Source organism: Lathyrus oleraceus, chromosome 5 (assembly GCF_024323335.1).
Source record: "Lathyrus oleraceus cultivar Zhongwan6 chromosome 5, CAAS_Psat_ZW6_1.0, whole genome shotgun sequence".
NCBI lineage: Eukaryota > Viridiplantae > Streptophyta > Magnoliopsida > Fabales > Fabaceae > Lathyrus > Lathyrus oleraceus.
The window spans coordinates 641,792,953-641,814,470 of NC_066583.1; the positions used below are offsets into that span (position 1 = coordinate 641,792,953).

The 21,518-nt window shown below is 35.5% G+C and overlaps 1 protein-coding gene across 1 annotated transcript; it reads left to right on the forward strand.

Moving 5' to 3' along the window:
• The first annotated feature begins 2,784 nt into the window (after positions 1–2,784).
• Positions 2,785–3,273, forward strand: LOC127082624 (proline-rich receptor-like protein kinase PERK2). The gene has a single exon (XM_051022853.1). It carries the CDS (start codon positions 2,785–2,787, stop codon positions 3,271–3,273), a length of 489 nt encoding a protein of 162 aa, XP_050878810.1.
• The last annotated feature ends 18,245 nt before the right edge of the window (positions 3,274–21,518 follow it).

Consider the following 21,518-nt stretch of genomic DNA (forward strand, 5'->3'; position numbering starts at 1 on the left):
AGACAGTCAACCTTGCTCTGTCTACTACAGAAGTAGGATATATATCAGCCTCATTATGCACTACTCAGATGCTCTGAATGAAAAATCAACTAGAAGGCCTTCAGATCTTTGAGAGTAATGTTCCTATCTTCTGTGATAATACTGCTGCCATTTGTTTAAGTAAGAACCCTATCTTGCATTCCAGAGCTAAGCACATAGAAATAAAACATCACTTTATCAGAGACTATGTTCAGAAAGGGGTAATATCCTTAAAATTTATTGATACGGATCATCAATGGGCTGATATTTTTACTAAACCCCTCACTGAAGATAAATTCTCATTTATTCTGAAACACTTAAAAACTGAAAATTGCCCAGAATAAACCAAACGTGCTTATCTGAAATAGCGAAATAAGGCTCTGAAATAACATCTGGTATCTAGATCTGACTCTAATACTTCTACCAGTTAGGAGTCATTTGAATCAGAAATCCTCAGGAACCAATCCCTTGATATTCCTGAAGATTAGATAGATCAACACGTGGGGTACCTTGGGTATGACCTTGGATCTTCTAGACAACTGTCTAGCCGAAATCAAGAGACAGACCCTTGAGATCTCCTCAAGCAGTGTGCTAATTTGGGGATTAGACTTATATCATGGGCTGTAATCATGTCTCCCCTAAGTGTGTCAACTTGGTTAATATGCCATCATTAATTTTCTAACTCCTCAACTGCTTCTAACACTATCGTTTTGCATGCTCTCTATGTGTATTTATATTCTTCACAATTCACACTTTCACACTTTCACACTTTTACACTCACTTCCTACACAAACCCCTCTCCTCTCTCAAGTTCATCAAAGTTATTCAAGTTCTTCATCTTCTTTATCAAATTCATCATGGATCCTCAACAACAATCCGTCTACAACTACTCTCAGCAAATGGAAGCAACGGAACAAACTCCAATCTCTTCTCAACAAACAACTGCTACAATTGGTGTTGTCTCTATCCTAATCTATAAAGAACCCCATATTTTGGACCGTGAACCTCATATTCACCTTGCCACTCCTTTTGATAAGCTTGAAGTCCTGTGTGAATCACTGGTAGACTTTGACAACATGAAGCGCAATGGAATAGACGTCACTGAGGAACTGAGAATACAAGTGTGAGAAATCTATTTCCAAAGACTATATGGTCCTATCTACACCTATTTAGTAAATGAGTTCTAATGCTGCACAGACACAGATGACACAAGTCTTTTCAGCATGCTTTTTCCTCACTCACATGCTTTCCGAGAAACTTCCCAGAAGGTCACCCATCTCAATACTACTCCAAGTCAACCACGCTTAACTATGGAGTTCTTATTGGTTAGGCTACCGAAAAGAAGATGCATCTTGTTGTTATAGGTAGTACAAATTAATCCTTATAAGCCTTCATTCAACCATGCAGTCTCATACTTGTATAGCCTCAGGATCCCTCTCATTCCGATGTGAATTCGGTTTTTCCCCTAGAAGGGGCTAGGAGTGTCTCATTGGCATGCATCATGCATCAACAACCACTCCATCGCCCTCGTATGTTACATGTAACCACTCTTCGGCCTCTCCGACCTCGGGTGTTACATGCCCACCAGCTTCCGCTTGGTTCGTCCCCGAACCACATCGTACTAGGAGAGGTATGACTTTGATACCATTTGTAACGCCTCAAACTACTTTCAGGATTATCGACTGACCCCACAAACCAACACAGGTCTTTTCAGCATGCTTTTTCCTCACTCACACGCTTTCCGAGAAACTTCCCAGAAGGTCACCCATCCCAATACTACTCCAAGTCAAGCACGCTTAACTATGGAGTTCTTATTGGTTAGGCTACCGAAAAGAAGATGCATCTTGTTGTTATAGGTAGTACCAATTAATCCTTAAAATCCGTCATTCAACCATGCAGTCTCATACCTGCATAGCCTCAGGATCCCTCTCATTCCGATGTGAATTCGATTTTTCCCCTAGAAGCTGCTAGGAGTGTCTCATTGTCATGCATCGACAACCACTCTATCGCCCTCGGATGTTACATGTAACCACTCTTCGGTCTCTCCGACCTCGGGTGTTACATCCATCGCCTACCTTCTGAATATGGAGAAGACATGAGGAAGAAGGATCTACAACATCAATCCTAAGGCAAAGTACATGTCCCAGGAAATTGCCCTAACCATCTTTCAGCAGAATGCTGAAGGCAACTCCTCCCCAAAACAAGGAACTTCACCGGAACCTCCGAGTCTGGATGGAGATCATTCTAGGTACCATCCATCACCGCCCAACCTCCAATTCTTCTGACTACATCAACACATATCAGAAGTGCATACTCTACTTCCTTCACAAAGGGCTAAAACTAAACTTGCAAACACTGCTCTTCAAATACCTCAGAGACTCTGTCAAGAATACCATAAATAATATGAAGCCCAAAACCTACATCCCTCTGGGAAGACTTATCTCTGACGTTCTGATCGAGAGTGGGCTGGTGGATGACCTGATCCATCACAATCTGATGGAGGATGTCACAACTGATATTGGAAGACCTCTAAATGCTTGCAATATGAAGAGCATGGGGGTGATTGAGCAAGTCAAGGTGAAACCCTCATTGGATACCTCTTAGGAAGCACTCAAGGATCAAAGGAAAATTCCAAATGGACTCTACCTCTTCTCCAAGATCGATCCTCCAGAGGTTGTGGCACATTATCTGAAGGATCTCACAAGTCAAGGAGTTGACATCTTAGAGTTCTCGGTGGATTGGCTGCCTGAGCATCCACCAAACTTCATGAAGAGGATGCGAGAGCCTTCTGAGAAGTCAAAGAAGGCCAAGAAGGCAAAACTGGGAGAAACTTCTGCATCAAGACCTCCAGTCCCTCTGATTGATTCCCCAAGTAAGTCTCTGCCTCCTCCTTCTCGCTTTGTCAATTTAAAGCAACTTACTTCTTCTCTTCCCCAAACCACTCCCATCTATACTCAATCTGAAACCCCACCTTCTACCACTAAACCCTCTGATACTCCAACCTCTAACCCACAGTCACATTCATTTCAAAAATTCAACCTCTCCACTACAACCCTACCAGTTTCTATAGCTGAAATGCTTAACGAACCTATCTCACCAATCTCATCCACACCTTCATCTCCACCCTACTACGTCCTATCATCAGACTCAGAACCTTCTGACCCTCAATCCCCCACACTAGCTCAGATTCAGGCACGTGCTCTTGCCTCCCAACCCCAACCTGAACCAGAAACTAACACTCCACCATCGGAATAACAAATTCCACCATCATCTGAACAACCACAAACACCACCATATGAATAACCATAAACACCACCATTTGAACAACCACAAAATCCACCACCTGAACAACCAACACCACCACCCTCTGATACCCCCACCATACCACTCTCTGAAGACATCATCTTCCCTACCCCTCACACTCCCACTAACACCACCCAAACACCACCATCATCCCCAAACTCTGAACCAGATCATACCTTCCCCACCTTAGAAGAAGTAATCACTTTATTTGCTGAGTCTTCAGCGGAGAAGATCAAGTCTTTATCTGTAAACTCCAGTATCAGTGATGATCCCTCTGAAGTAAGGATTCACTGGAACAGAGTGATCAAATGGATGACCTCTGAAGCCTTCAAACTGAAAGGCCTCTCTGAACAAGTCCGCAACGACTTCGTCAGAGACGCTGGAGTAAGGCTACAGGCTCGCCTGGTCAGAGAGGCTGAGGAAAAGGCCAGAAGAGAAGCAGAAGAGGAAGCTCGTCTAGAAGAGGAGCAACAGGTTAGAGAAGCTGAAGAGAAAGCTGTTGTTGTTGCTGCTACTGCTGAAGCTGAGGCAAGAGCAAAAGCCGAAGCTGAAGAAGCATCACGCATTACTGCTGAGGTAGCTGCAAAGGCTAGCGCTGATGCTCTGACTCAGGGGGAGCAATCTAACTCTGGCTTCACCCCTCTGGTCCTGAAGACTCTGGAAGAACTGCAGAAAGAGCAACAGATTATGCGAGCAAGATTGGATCAACAGGACTCCGTCAACAACAACATTTAGAACCTACTGACTCAACTGCTCCTAAGGATGCCTCTGCCTCCAAACCCTTAGTCACTTAGGCTTCTTTTGTTGTTTTCTTCTTATGTTTTCCTTATGTTTTGTGCTCTCCCCTGCATTGCTGCTTACTTGTATCTCTGTTTCTTATAAATATATATTTGAACACTGTTTCTTGCAATTGTCCTTTTGAGTATGACAAAAAGGGAGAGAACTAATATAGCTATGATGAAAATATATCTATGCCTCATGATGCACTACACACATTAATATTTGAATGACTTATGAACTAAAATTTATGTAGGATATCAACTAAGGTACAAACTAGTTGTCACACAAGGAAAGTCTGGTAAGAACTTCTGAGAAATCTGATGATCCATCTCAGGGGGAGTCATCCTTCATCTGAATCTGAGTTATTATTTTGATTATACCACTGTTTCATCATCACTCTGAATTTTTTTGTCATCATCAAAATAGGGGATTATTATAAGCAGAATTGAACAGAAATCGAAATTGAATTGGATTAAAATAACCTCAAAGCGGTGGAACCTGTAATCAATAGAATTTTCCTTTAGGATTAGTTCTCTATGAAGATTATACAAAGCAAGGAAATTTATGAATAGTGAATTCCATGAATGAACAGTATCGCGGCTGCTTTAGGTTATAGGAAACAAGGAATTAGGGTTCTAATCCTAATTGGGTCGGAAAAACATAAAAACCGGCCAAAAACTAATTATTTTCTAAAGTCTGAAACTGAAATGATTTATTCGAGTCTTTTACATTCTAAATCTACTTCTGACTTTCACATGAAACTTTTATCTTATTCTTTTAGATTTCCAATGCCTATTAGAATGCATCAATCTGGTTTTCGTAGCCCATGTTATGACTTGCAAAGCAAGAGGGTGTGAATAGCTGTTTATTTAGAAAATACCATATAAAATTAAAATAAATATAACAATAAACTAAGCTAAGGAAACATGTTAAAATAGTATAAATAAAAAAATGCACTCTAAAATTGTTGCAACATAATAGTGAAATAATATGCATGAAAATGCACTAAGCAAAATTCCAAAGTTAAAATTCAAAATAGAAAAATAGGAACAAAACAGAGCATGCAGATTAAAAGACTTTTAAAATCACAATGGTGCAGGTAAAATCCTCATTCTAAGCTTCAAAAAATATGGTGTTAGTGAGTAAAATTTAATGATATTCAAAGGAAGTAAGAACACAGTTTACCAAAGAGTAATCAAAAGCAGCAAGATCCTCACATGATAAAATTCACTCAACTCTCAAGTGTTTAGGTTAATGTTTACACTCAAAGAATATCATGAAAATTAGTACTACCATAAGCTTGAAAAGACTCTAACATCCACAATTTAAATACATGTACATAAAGATCAAGAGGATTTTTATTCGAGTTTTAACTTGGTCAAGGTAAGGGTGAGATAGATCCTAAGGGGTACTAGGCTAAAATTTAAAGGGTCAAAAGAAAATTGAAAGAAACTGCGGGAGTTGAACTATAAAAAACTTCATTCATTTTCAAACAACAACCTTGCAACTATTTCTCTTTTATTTTTATTTTATTTTTTATTTTTTTCCAAAAGGAATATGTATTGTAGTCCTTCTTTTCTTTTACTATTTTTTCCCCTTCTTTTCTTTCTATTTTTTTTCTTTTCTGCCAACTTTTGAAGTATCAAAACTATAATAATTCAACCCCACACAACTCTAAACAAGACTCCTTCAATCCTTTAAATAATGTGATACTACTATTTTTCACTTTAGGCTTGTAATGCGTTATAGACAAAAAATGGGATAAATAGGCTCAAAGGGGTTTTACAACAAGGGATGATATATTCAAGGTTTTCTTTTTGGCTAACTGGATAAATAATAAATAAAATAAAAACAAGTTGTCTTTATCATATCAGTATGCACAAGTAATCAAACAGTTTCAAACAGAGTCAGATCAAGTTCTAGAGACTAACAGACATGAGTGAAACACAGAGGAAAGAAAAATATGGATTTTTTAGTGTTATCCATTATTAGGCTCAAAAGCTCACAAGGTAAATTATCTACCACACATGATGCATAATTTAGAGCTTAATCCTATTTAACATACTAAGAATGCACAACAAATCAATAATATCACACCACAAGTCTTTGATCAATAGAAAAGAGAAATTACTCACGCAACACTTGCAACCCAAAAACAAATGAAAAAGCATGTAATTTTTATGAAGAAAAAAAAAGAAACAAGTAAGTAAATGAAAATCAAGAAAACACACAAGTGATTGATTCCCTCCCCCATACTTAAGACATACATTGTATTCCATGAAATAAAATAAGTGTAAAATAAGAGAGAGGATATATAGGAAAGAACACACTCAAGGAGTCAAGGTGGATAGATGATCACATAAGTATCATTTCCCAAGGAGATCTATTCTATAGTATCTTCTTCCAAAGTGGAGCTCTCATGGAGTAGCTTTGGGCAGTGTCCATTATTCTTGAAAATTTTAGTTGTGCCTTCGTCTTTTATTCCAGGATCAAAGAAGGATCTTCGAAAAGTAAAAGTGTCGAATGGGCACGCGAAAGTGATCTCATTTTTCACAACATCAAGAATCAAAGGGTTAAGGGACAGCCTCACTACTTTTGTTCCATCTTCAAGTGAGACCCTATGCATAGTCATGGATGCGCTAATATCATGAGTACTAGCCAAGGTCCATCCAATTCCTTACTTATGTTCCTACAATGATTTCTATTCCTGCTCAAATTGGACCTTTGATGAACAATATAAATCTTCAGGAAGTGGTTTAGGTTCTAGAGAAGGTGGTTGCTCAATGAAGGGTTTGGTTGGGGAAGTAGGGATGTCGAGAGCTTCAGCTGTATAAACAACTTCATCTATAGCTTCATTTGTAGGAAAAATTTCAACCTGCAAGGTAGCCTCAATCTCAGCATAAATAGAACAAATGTTAGTGTTAGTAGATGGATCACAATAGTAAGTATCATAAAAGGCAAACAATGATGGGAAATCAACTAGAAACAAGTCAGAATAAGTATGATCGACAAACTCAGAAAGCAATTCAATGTGAAAAACAAAATTTTCTTCTATGGGATGTTTCATAGCATAAAAATGTTAAATTTAGCAATGATATCACCAAACTCCATGGGCATTGTGTCATCATTGACATCAATTTTTGTTTTTGATGTTTCATGAATGGCATGCCTAAAATGATGGGTGCCCTGCTTGACTTAGTATTTCCTTCCATGTCCAGAATGTAGAAATATGCCAGAAAAATCAAGTCATTAACTTGAACAAGTATATGTTTTACTACTCCAGCAGGGCGGGCATTGCTCTTGTTTGCGAACTGAATGGTTAAACATGTAGTCTACAAAGGACCAAGATTAAGATTATTATAAACAAAAGAAGGCATAACATTAATAGAAGCTCCTAAGTCCAACATGCAACTTTCGAATTTACTATCCCCAATGATGCATGTAATAGCAAAAGTCCTAGGATCTTTGCACTTTTGTGGCATGGCCTAAGTGAGAGCTGAGACATTTCGCTCAGTTGTGACTTTTTCAGATACAAGTGTGGGCTGAATGAGGGGTGAAACATTTCTTCCCATATTAAATCTATCATTTCCCTTCAATCTCCTCTTGTGACTGAATAAGTCTTTCAAAAAATTTGCATATTTGAGAACCTGCTTAATAACATCAAGAAGTGGGATGTTTCACTGCCATTTTTATGAATAAATCCAATATTATCCTTATATTCCTCATCCAACTTTTTATTTTTCACAACTTTTTGTGGGAAAGGAATTGGTGGTACATACTCTTTCTCAAGAACTTCAGAGTCAGGGATATGCTCAACAACTTTTTTTTTGGGGCTGGTTCAACCGCTTCAACACTTTTTCCATATCTAAAGAAAATTACATTGGCATTATGGCCTATTAGATTCACTACTGTTTGGGCAGGTAGTTGGTTTGATCCTTGAGCTTGCTGCATGACATTCATTGAAGTAACAAGTTGTCCAACCTGTGTTTGCAAGTTCTGAATACTATTATTTGTTCGCTGCTGAAATTGGAGACTATTTACAACCATTTGCTTGACAAAGTCCTCTAGTGAAGGTCTGGGAGATGCATAGGTGGTCACTTGTGGGATATTTTGTAGTGGTGGCAGCAGTAGCATCAACTGTTGTTGACTAGGTTGTTATGTGGATGGGTTCCCATACCGAAGGTTTGGATGGTTTCTACGGTTGGGATGGTACCTGTTAGTGGATAGGTCATGAGTGTTATTATATCTGTATTGGTTGTTTATTTGAGGGTTATGGATGTTTGTTGCGTATGCTTGAGGAAAATTAGAATTTACACCCTCTTGCAAGGTAGGACAAGTAGTTGTTGGGTGTCCAGGAGAGGTGCAAATGCCACATAATCTTTCAGATTGAGTTTTTTCCTACTGATAATTTTCTCACCAATGAAGTAAGCTCGTCAATTTGGTTTCTAAATCCTTTTTGGAAGAAGAAGCTTGAATTTCATAACTCCTTTTGTTAGAACATAAAGTTGCTTCTGGTTATGAATTGTTATGAGTTGAGTGACATGTTTTCGATTATGGTCTTAGATACAACTGGAGTCCTATCAACAAGGGCTTATCCACTAGCAACATCCAAGATATTTCTGTCTATAGGTAACATCCCTTCATAAAAGTACTGAATTAACAATTGTTCAAAAATATGGTGTTGAGGACAACTCGACACTAACTTCTTGAATCTCCCCCAATATTCGACCAATGACTCCATGTCAACCTGACTAATACCACATTTATCTTTTTTGATTGAAGCAACTCTTAAGGCAGGGAAAAATCTTTCTAGGAAAACTATTTTTAGTTCATTCCAGCTTATGATAGAGTTTGGATCAAGATAATACAACAATCTTTTGCAGCTCCTTGAAGTGAGAACGGGAATGCTATCAGCTTGATGTGATCCTCTATGATTCCTTTAGGTCTCAAAGGTGTAGAGCACAAAACATGGAATTCCTTCAGATGCTTATGTGAATCCTCACTTGCAAGACCATTAAACCTTGGCAACAAGTGTATTAAACCAGATTTCAATTCGAAAGGTACAACAACAATAAGATATTCAATACATAAAACATTATAATTCACATCAGGGGCAGAAAATTCTCCAAGAGTTCTTTGATTAGCCATGTTAAACTCAAAAGGAAAAAAATCAACAAAGAATGAGAAAACACATAACCAATTCAGCAATGCAGCAACAAATCGGAAAATATCGACAATGTCTCTATTAAGCAAAAACAATTGAAATACGGAAAAAACAATTAAAATAAAATAAAAAAATACAAAAACATGAAAATTCATCTTATCACAATTGAATTTTGTTATTTTTTTTGGAATTTAGGGAATCGACACTCGAATGTTGTATCACAAGGACTCTTGTATTGAATTTTACCAACTGAAAATGATGAGGATTTTAAGGTTTAGGTTTCAAATAGAATAACAATAAAAAAGGATTTGATTACGAATAATCTAAAACGGCTAATCCTACTGATTTCGATTTCGACTTATTACTGACTATTGTATATCCAATCCCATAAGCGGTTTCAATTCTATTCGATTATGAGATCAATTATACAAGTGCTATCAATATCGTGTAAATTATGTTCTTGTTTACCACATTAAGTATGATGGTTTAAAGATTAGGCGGAGCTAATGAATAAGCCAAGTTAACACGAGATTACAATTAAGAACATGCATACAATCAAATTTAATCAACTATATCCTATGAGTAGGGATCAAATTAAGAAAATGAAAGAAATCAAATTAAGCAAACGAATTCATAGGCAGAATTGAACAGAAACCGAAATTGAATTGGAATTAAAATAACCTTAAAGTGGTGGAACCCGTAATCAGCAGAATTTGCCTTCGGGATTAATTCTCCATGAAAATTGTACAAAGCAAGGAATTTCGTGAATAGTGAATTTCGTGAATGAACACTACAACTGTTTGTTTAGGTTATAGGAAATAAGAATTTAGGGTTCTAATCCTAACCGGGTCGAAAAACATAAAAACTGGCCCAAAACTAATTATTTTCTAAAGTCTATTAGAACACGTCAATCTGATTCTCGTAGCCCAAGTTATAACCTGCGAAGCGAGAGGGTTTAAATAGATGTTTATTCAGAAAATACCATACGAAATTAAAATAAATGTAACAATAAACTAAGTTAAGGAAACACACTAAAATAGTAGAAATAACAAACGACACTCTAGAATTGTTTCACCATAATAGTGAAAGAAATCTTCCTGAAATGCATCGATACAGGGGTAATACTTGCATCAACGACATTTGAATGATAATAAATGGCAAAACAAAACGTTCACCCACCAAGTATTACAGATCAGAGCAACAAATTATAAATATCACATAAAACGGAAAAAAGAAGAACAATCTCAACACCATCCTTCAACTTCTAAGGAGTTGCTCATTTACCTGCTCGTTTGTACCCCAAGAAGGAGCACAAAACCACACAAACAACAAAGGGGTGAGAATACGCTCCTAATATATAATGGTGAAAAAGTATGAAATGGTAGCCTAAACAAACATCAACCATAATTCAACATAATTCATTCGCATACATCCCCAAAGTATTATCAATCATCAATATTAACATAACCATTCAATACATATGCAAATAATGAATTCAAATGTACTCAACACCATAACTCAACAATGTATGTGGTACCATTGTAAGTTCGGAGTGCGCCTAGGGGGGGGGGGGGGGTAAATTAGTGTAGCGGTAAATTTATGACCATCAAGCTATGGATAAGCTTATCGTCAATAAAACCAGAGTCGCCACCGAGCTTTTATTGTTTCCAAAGGAAAAGGGAAAAGTATGAACAAATCCCAAAGATAAGAAGTTTTCAAATCAAAAGTAATAAAATGCCATAGATTACAGGTAAGGGGGTTGGTTACACAGAGGGAAGGTGCTAGCACCCAAAGTGTCCTAGGTACTCATAGGGAGCCCTTTTTTGTGTGTGTATGTATTTTTTGGTATAAAATATGTTTGAGAAAAATAGAGTGTGGGTATGATAAAAGAATTCATTGATTATATTTTTTTGTTTGACAAGACCTTCGGTCTTGTGCCTATGCACCAACATAAAAATGAGGGATCAAAACCTCGTAGTTCGTGGTAACAATTTCAAAATGAGTGAATTGCCTTTAATAAAAATTTAAGTTAACAAAGGAGGCACAAAGGGCCAAAAAGTTTGAATGAATGTTAGTTCTTTTTGTCTTTTGAAATTTTAAGTCACATATGGTTAAGTTCATTTACAAGTTTGATTTAAGAAAAAAGTTTGAAAATTCAATGGCATAAGGCTAAAGTTTCTATTTGAAATAAGGTCTAAGTTTGAAAACACAAGCAAAGAAAGTTTTTGAAAAGAGGGAGAGATTTTGAAATTTAAGAAGTGGGAGGAGACGAAGAGACTAATCCTAAGCATACAATTAAAAGTTAAGAGTTGAAAAGATTTGACCAATGGGATGCAATCCAACAGACAAGAATGTAATATAGAAAATCCACTTTCCTTTTGGACTTTAAATTACGAAATTATCAACAAGTAATTAGAAATATCAAGCATCATGAAGATCAAGGCATCAAATAAAGATAGCCACGTCCAAGCAAACAACTCCCATAGCTAGCTGTCTTCTTTGTCTTCTCATGTATCAGATGAAATACTCCTTGATTAACTCAGAATAATGCATCAGACATAAGATCAAAATAACAGTTGCATCAAGACCATGTAGCAGATAAGTTCAAATAGATCCCAATACTTGTATCAGATGAAGGCTTAAATCACAATAGCTTGGTCTCAAAAAAAGTTGGCATTGGTCAAGTCCTCTTGCATATGGAATGTTGCCTAATCCTAAGTCCAAAAGTTCAGATCAAGCCCAATAGTCCACCAAACATTTTTTAGGGTTTTTGTTGTTTATTAAGCATTTTAAGGTCCCAAGACCACAAGGACAAACAAAATGGACAAACAAATATACACAATCATAATATATGGCTCAAATGAGCAAAGTGAAAATGGCATAAACATAAACAAGTTAGATGATATGTAAATGACAATGAATGGTAAATGACTAGAAATTCAATTGCATAAAGTAAATGACTTGAAAGTAAAAGCAATATTAATAAGAGTTAGTCAAAGTTAATTATATGTTAGTGGTGTTTTACTTTTTAATTGATTAAGTCATTCTTTGGAGAACACTCAACCATCTATTCACAAGCACAGATCCTTGAACCAAGACATCTTCCAAAGGAAGGAAAAAAGGCCAAGTTTCCACACAATACCATGAAAGATGGGAGACTTACAATCTCACTTACTAGAATGTTACTCCTTTAGGGTCAAATTTAGCTCTATGTTAAGCAATCGTAATTGGACTTATGTAGAAGTCACAACTATCTGAGGTCGGGCAATAAAAATTTAGGTGCTAATGTATGTTATAAATTTGGTATAATGAACCAAAATCCTAACACATACCACACACTAAAAGAAAATATCAAAAGGGATAGACCTATCTCATCTATACTTGTATTGATTCATCTGACACAAAACATTGATGAACCAATTCGCCTTAGGATGTTGAGATTTCATTAGTCAATGAAAGGGATGGGAAAGAATGGGAATGAAGATGAAGAGGGAAGGGAAATGAGAGAAACAAAAATTGGTCATGGGAGGAATTTTATCAAATTAAAATCATTTATTCATTTTGGGAGATGAAATGTACATTTCATCAATCCCTTAAATCCAATTATTTTAATTCAATAAAAGTCAAATCAACCTTGACCAAGGCCTAAACAAATAGTCAAACATCACAAGACCATAAAAATGGCTCAACATAATTTTTACACAATTAGTCAATTAAAAATCAAATTAAAAATGCATAAAAAATCAATTTAATTTGGTCAAAACCTAAAATCTCTTCAAAACACCAAATAAATTGCCAAGAGATTTATCTCAGAAGTATTTTTAAACAATTAAAAATATGCACAAAAATATTTAATTCATAAAAAATATCAAAATTAATCCAAAAAATATTTTTAATTCAGAAAATGAAAGAGAATAAAGATTATTGGTGAAAGTGTAAGACCCCAATTTTGACCCTAAGATCCCTCATGTAATTCCATCATAAGCATTAACATTGGGATCATACTTTGGCATCCTCCTTACCCCTCTTTCATTGGGTTTGTCTTGGGAGAGATCACCAAGCACTTTTTTATTGTATCATACTTGTATTTTATCATTTCACTAACCAAAATACCAAAAATATGTCTTTGCATTTGCCTAACTCTTTTGTAGGAAGGGCATGATTCCATTGATTCATCAAGTTCACATCTAGGGTTTGAGACCCTCATGAACAAAGAGCATAACCAAGAATTGATCCAAGAATGATTATGAGCATCATTTATGAGTTCCAATGTTCTATACATGTTATATTGATCAAGTTTTCTTCAAGAGTTTGAGAGTGATTTGCCTTGGAAACCCTAGTTTGACTGGGTATCTTGAGTAACTTCTCCAACAAGCTATCTCACCAATTGATCAAATTTCTCAAGGGACACTTCAAATTTTATCATCTTATGCATATATGATCTACCGTGAGCCTAAAAAGTCAAGAGAATTGAAGGTTAGCAAGTTGGTTGATGGTGGTTGGACAGATGGATTCATCTGATCAAAACTGGGTCTCCCTAGACCTTATCTCCTACAATTTTCACTATATGAAAATGATTCCAAGAGAAAACTCACTCTAAATGATATTACAAACAACTTTCATGTTGATACCTAGAGCTAGTTTTTCTTGTAAAATTATTTTCTATGTTGAAAAATTATAGGTCATTTGGTCTAAACCCTAATTTGAAAGTCAACTTCCCAAGGCCATAATTTGCTCAATTCTTATGAGATGAAATATTTCCAAGTTTCACAATCAAATTCAAGATGTCTAGTTCAACTTTTATGTTTAGAGTGAGAGCAAATTCAACTTTTATGAGCATTTGATATGAGGATACATTATAGGTCACTTTTGACCTATACCATTGAATAAGTGATTTTTCCAAACTTCAAAAATGCCTAACTCTATCATTTAAAATCCAAATGACATGAAATTGGTGACCATTTTGAATTTCTTTGAAATATATATAACTTTTATTAAGACAATTTTCTCATTTGAAGCTCACATAAAAAGTTAAGCAAGGTGGAATATTGAGATATATGGCTTGACACTTAGAAAAATTTTCAACATGTTGAAATTTCCAAACTTCCACCTCAAAATTCATTATGATACAAGCTTAAAATGGAAAAGTGTTGAACATGAAAGTTGTTCCTCTTGATCTAACCTTTCCAAAAAGTCCAAGTTCATCCATTTTGGACAAGAATTGCTAGGGCTGCGCATGGCATGAACATGGTATCATCATTTGGCCAAGATCAAACTTTAAATCTTCACACACACTTGCCTTGCAATCCAAGTTGATTTCAGACTCTCTCACACTCATTTGTGGACCTTAAGAAATGATCTCATGGGCCTGTACACGCCCATGCACCCATGCATCATCAATTGCCAATTTTGGAAAGTGATTTGGAAGGTGCAATTATCACTTGATTCAGCTATAAATAGAGCCCTTTATGCTCAGAATTCAACACACATTCGCGCCAACTTTGATCCCCCATCTCTAACCCTCACATTGCAAAGGATAAACCTGAGAAATTCACTTGAATTTGAGTTTGAATTTCCACTATTTTGAAATTCAAATCTCCAAGAATCCATAGCCTTTTGAGCATGCAATCCTTCCTCTACAAGCATTTGGAGTGCGATCAAGCACGAGCAAGAGCAAGATCAGTTGAATCCAGACCTCCATTGAAGGTATTTTCCAAAAAATTTGATCTCTTCGATTCTCTCTAATTCTTGCTCAATTCTATTGATTCTTTGGTTGTCTGAAGTCCTACCAATATAGGCAAGAAGATTGAGTTGCTTTGAGGCCAAATCGAAGCAACTCAGTTCATGTACCTCAAATTTCAACTCCATGTATCTCTCAATATTCTTGGAGTTAGAGTGAATTGAGGCCAGATTCGAACTCAGTGCCATTTTTACTTTGAAATCATGTCCTTATTTTTAATTTTGGTGATAGTTGAAGGTGGACCAGTCCAGTGAGGTCCTCCGGAGAAGAAGACCGGAGCTACAGCTTCGGCCATGCACTGACATGTCTCACAGCCACAGGATCCTCTTGATTTGTTTTAATCTGGAGTGTGCATTTGAATTACCAATGTTATGGCGCACTGACTTGAGTCCACCGTGGATAGCGCAATTCTTGTCACTTGATCTGCACCTCAATTAATGAGGGAGATCAAGTTGTCCACGTTTTTTCCTGATATTTTAATTTTCATTTTAATTGCATTATTTTCAATAATTCGTATTAAATTCAATATTGATCCAAAAAATATGGAACTTTCACCAAAAAATTTCAAAAAATTTTCTCTTTCATATTCTGAATTAAAATTATTTTTTGGATCATTATTAATATTTTTCATGAATTAATTGATTTTGAATTTGTTTTTAATTGTTTAAAAATATTTTTAAATATCCAAAAATTATGAATTTTTTTCTCCAAGGTCCTTTGACCTTGTTTGACCTATGATAAATCTCATGACCATTTCTTTGGTGTTTTGATGAGGTTTTAAGAATTGGACAAACCATATTTAATTTAAATGCACTACTTTAGTATTTTAATTTGAATAAATGCCAAATAAATTTGTTGACCAATTGTGATGACTTGTTTATGTTTGACTCTTGTTGTTGGGCCTTGGTCAAGGTTGATTTGACTTTGTCAAATTAATATCATTGGATTTAGGGGATTGGTGGAATGTACATTCCATCTCCCAAAATGAATGGATGATATTAATTTGGTAAAAGTCCTCCTTTGACCAATTTGTGTTTTGATCCCTTCCCCTCCCACTTCATCTTATTCCCTTTATTCGTTCATTCATTCCATTTGGCCTATGATATCTCATAATCCTAAGGCTAGTTGATTGAAAAATTGACATGAGTATGGATGAGATTAGGCCACACCTTTTGCATAATCTTTTTGTGTGTGGTATGTTTCATGAGCATAGTCCATTATACTATGTCTCTAACATGCATTAACACCAAAATTTTATTTCCCGATCTCAAATAGTTGTGACTTCTACACAAGTCCAATTACGATTGCTTAACATAATGCTAAATTGGTGACGTAAAAGGCATAAGCATTCTAGTTAGTGAGATTGTAAGTCTCCCCTCTTTCATGGTATTGTGTGGAAACTTGACCTTCTTTCCTTCCTTTGGAAGATGTTTTGGCTCAAGGATTCATGCTTGTGATAAGTGGGTTGAATGTTCTCCAAAGAATGTCTTAAAATGAAGAGCAAAAGCAAAACAATACTAACTTCTAACCAATTAACTACTAACTTTTAATTTCAAGTCCTTTACTTTAATGTCATTTAATTTTTGTTTCTATTCATTTGCCATTGTTTATATCATTCTAATTGTTTATGTTAATGCAATTTTCACTTTGTCCATTTGGACCATATTGTGTGATATATTTTGTTTGTGTATAATTTGCTTGTTTGTGTGGTCTTTGACCATTAATGTACATAATAACAACAAAAACCCTAAAGGATCAAGGACAAATGGATTTAGAATCAAGGCAACCTTCCCATGCTAAAGGACTTGGCCAACGACAACTTGTTGAGAAACCAAGTGCTTGCAATTTGAAAATTCATTTGATACATCTTTGAAGACATCTCTAAGTTCATCTACAACATGATCATTGTGAAGCTGTTATTTTGAACCTGTGACTTGTGGAATTCATCTGCCACATGGATATTTTTGGAGAAGATCATGGAATGGATAAGCTTGGATGTGACCATCTTTATTTGATGCCTTGCTCTTCAAGATAATATAATTGTGCATTTGTGTGTTGCTTGATTCTAAAAGTCCAAGGGAATTCTGGGGTTTCTATTGACATTCTTGTCTATTGGATTGCTACCCATTTGGTCAGATCTTTTCAACTCTAAACTTTTAATTTTGTACATAGGATAGTCTCTTCATCTTCTCCCCATTTCTTTAATTTCAAAATCTTTCCCTCCATTTTTCAAAATCTTCTTTGTGTGAACTACTTTTGTTCTAAACTTTGACCACTTTTGCAAAAAGATAGAAACTTTGGCCTTATGCCATCGTATTTTCAAACTTCTTTTCTTAAATCAAACTTGTAAATAGACTTAACTATACTTGACTTAAACTTTCAAAAAGCCAAAAAGAACTAACTCATTCAAACCATTTTTAGGCCTTTGTGCCTTTCAAACTTAATTTTTGTTAAAAAAAATGCATCCACTTTGAAATTTGTATCACGAACTATGAGGTTTTGATCCCTCATTTTTATATTGGTACGTAGGCACAAGACCGAAGGTCTTGTCAAACACAAAAATATAATTAATGAATTCTTTTCTCATCCCCCCATTCTATTTGTTGGTAAACATCACTTTATACCAAGTACATATGCACACAAAAAGGGCTCCCTAGGAGTACCTAGGACACTTTAGATGCTAACATCTTCCCTTTGTGTAACCAACCCCCTTACCTGTAATCTCTGACATTTTATTAGTTTTGATTTGAAAGCTTCTTACTTTTGGATTTTGTTCGTACTTTTTCCCTTTTCCCTTGGAAACAATAAAAGCGCGGTGACAACTCTTGTTATTTGATCTCTAGCTTATCCATAGCTTGATGATCATGAATTTCCCGCTACAGAAAGTCCCATATTTTTTGGATGAAAAATGAAATTAATATGAATTAAACAAAATAAATGGATTAAATGAAAAATTAGGAAATAAAAAGAAATTCCAAAAAAACAAGGGCCATCAGATCTCCCTCATTAATTGAGGTGGCAGATCTGATGGCCAAGCACGCACTTCCACCAAACGCTTCAGTCAATGTGTGTATACGCATGGTATTCAAAAGCAAAAGCCCTGATTAAAACGTAGAACCAAGATCGGATGTTGTAGACAATGCCAACACACCACTGAAGCCCTAGCTCAAGTCATCTTCTTTGGTGAGGGCCACCGGACTGGTCCAATCAAAAGTTCATGAAAAATGGAAAATGAATACATTAATTTGAAGAAAAAATGCTTAGGAGCACGAATCTGACCTCCATTTCTTCCAATTCTAAGTATATTGGAAGATACATGGATTTGAAATTTGAGGTTCATGATTTGAGTTGCTTCGATTTGACCTCAAAGTAACTCAATCTTGATGCCTACATTGGTACGACTTCAGCAAAACAAAAATCACAAAGAATAATGAAGAATTAAGAGAGAATCGAAGAGATGAAGTTTCTGAATTTTCACCTTCGAGTTGCTTCAAATTCACTTGATCTTGATCTGGATTTGCTTGATTCCTCTTCCTCTTGCTTGCAGTGATCAATTGAGCTGAAAAGGGCAATGAATTCTTGGAGTTTGAATTTCAAAATAGAAGGTGAAATTCAAACTCGATTTCAATGAAATCTTCAAGAATTTCTATGGAGTGAAGGGTTTGAATTGTTCTGGCAAAGCTTGGGCAAGGTGTTGATGAAGTTCTGAGCTCATTGCACTTGTATTTGTAGCCAATTCATATGCTTTCTACACACTTCCATTTGAGAATCCAAAAATAGCAATTGCATCACGAGCTTGCATGGGCATGTACAAATCCCAAAGAATGATTAGAAAAGGTCCAAAATTATGCACATGTGATGCTGAAAGCAATGCATTAAGCCATGCAATGTTTAAATGAAATTGAACATGAGAAACTTCCAAATGGTACCATGCATTACACCCATGCACAAGTCCTTCAATATTGATCTAAATGAGATGATCTTGGACTTTTTGGAAAGGTGAGATTAAGGGGAACAACTTTATTGTTGAAAATGTTTCCATTTTAAGCTTGGATCATTATGAATTTTGAGGTGGAAGTTTGAAAAATCAAACATAAATGAAAATTTTCTAAGTACCAAGTCCAATGTTCACTTCTTCTACCTTGAATAACTTTTATTATGGACTTCAAATGGAAAAACTTCCTTCATCAAAGTTGTAGATATTTCAAAACTCTTCAATTTTGTCACAACTTTGACCTCATTTTCATTTGGCATGAAGGAGTTATGCATTTTATAAGTTGAGGAAAATCACTTGTTCAAAGGTAATGGCCCAAAATGACCTATAATGTTTCCTCTTGGAACATGCATTTTAAAGTTGAATTTGAACTTCCTCCAAACATAAAAGTTGAAGTATACATATCGAATTTGATCATGAAACTTGAATAGCTTTCAGATCATAAAGATTGAGCAAGTTATGGTCTTGGGAAGTTGACCTCCTAACTAGGGTTTAGACAAAATGACCTATAATCTTTCACCATAAAAATGACTTTCCAAGCAAAACTAGATCTTGACTTAAACATGAAAGTTGTTTTGAATGTAATTATGAGTAACTTTGATTTTGGAATCATTTTCATATGACAAAAGGTTTAGGAGATAGGGTCTAGGGAACCCTAGTTTGGACCAGTTGACTTTGTCTGGTCAACCATCATGAACCATCTTGCTAGATTGACATTCTCTTGATTTTTGGGACTCATGGAGTATCATATATGTGTATAATGATGTAATATGAAGTATCCCTCTAAATATTTGATCAAATGTTGAAGAATCTTGTTGAAGAAGTCACACAAGATACCTAGATGTAATATGAAGTATCCCTCCAAATATTTGATCAAATATTTGATCAAATGTTGAAGAAGCTTGTGGGAAGCTTGTTGATCAAAATGATATGTGAATACCATGGGGATCCATATATGATGTCTAGAGTCAATGTAAACCATCTCTTGATTAGTCTCCTTGTATTGAGGGTCTTAAACCCTAGATATGATCTTGATGAAGCATAGGTGAGCACACACAATACCTATAAAAGCAACAAACTATACATAGACATATTTTTTATATTTTGGTTAGTAAATAATGAAAAAAAGTATGATACAACCAGATATGCTTGGTGATCTCTCCCAATTTAAACCCCATGAATGAGGGGTAAGGAGGATGCCAAGGTGTGATCCCAAAGCCAATCCATATGATGGGGTAGCATAAGGGATCTTAGGGTCAAAATTGGGGTCTTACATTTAGGACCAATTAAAAATTCTGGTTTTAGAGACAAATTTATTCTTATTTTTTTGGTTTGGTGATGAGTTTAGAAAGCGATAAAGTGCAGGAAAAATAAAGAGCACAAGGATGTATCCTAATTCTCTTCATAGTCCGAAGGTACGTCTAGTCCCCTTTCAACACAAAAGAGATTTTACTATCTGTTAGGACTTGTACAAGACTGACACAATCACCAAGAACAATCCTATTATGATTCACCAAGTTGATATGAGAATAATCCTCTCAAACTCAACTCTCTTGCTTCCCACAATCTTGGACAATAAGGTGTTTACAAAACAAACAATCTTATTTTCAACAATTCTGAAAAATAAGATATGGTTTACAACAATAGGTTTGGAGTGTAAAGTTTGTAGTATAATTATCACACTAAGTGATATATCAATGTACTTGATCTTCTCTTCCAATGATAATAATTTACAAACATAAAGGTGTTAGATTGCTCAAGTATTTTCTGGTTTGAATGATGTGAAAATATGCAGAAAATATATTGAATAAAAGTTGATAATAAGAAATGTGAATTCTGAAAATTCTAAGAGTTTTGATTGGAAGAGCTGATTTTTAAATTTGAAATATCATGTATTTATATATGCATAACACCTCTAATGAATCATGGTAATGGTTTGAAAAATATCATGAACAATTGTAAAGTTGAAATGAAATGATTCCATGAAGTGGTGCAAGAAGAGGTGTTAGTAAAACTACTGATTTTTCAAAAATGCACATTGTTAAATCGATTTACATGGTGGGTAAATCGATTTCCCGGTGGCAACATTTAAATTTTTTCAAAAACTTACAGTAGGAAATCAATTTCCCTAAGAGATAAATCGATTTACCTAGTTAAAAAATTAATTCTTTGTGTTTGGAAATGTATAGGCTTCAGTGGTAAATTGATTTCACTAAAGGTAAATCGATTTACTTAGTCAGAAACATGAAAAATATAAGCCTAAGACATTTTCCATGCACAAGGAAAGGTTATGCAATGATTGTTTGAATACTTGAGCATCTAAGACTTTAGTGAAGGTAAATATTCTCATTATACCTTCTTGAAATGCAATAGCTTAACTTCTTGAATCATGATGCTTTATCTTTGAGTAACATCTTTGCCTTCTTGTCACTTGGAGCTTTGTCTTCATCAAAATACATTCATCATAGAGAAGCTTGACTTCACAACCATTATGGACAAAACAAGTCCATATCGCTCTT

Coding starts and splice junctions, on each gene's coding strand:
- LOC127082624 (XM_051022853.1), top strand. CDS start 2,785: ATGAAGAGGATGCGAGAGCCTTCTGAGAAGTCAAAGAAGGCCAAGAAG.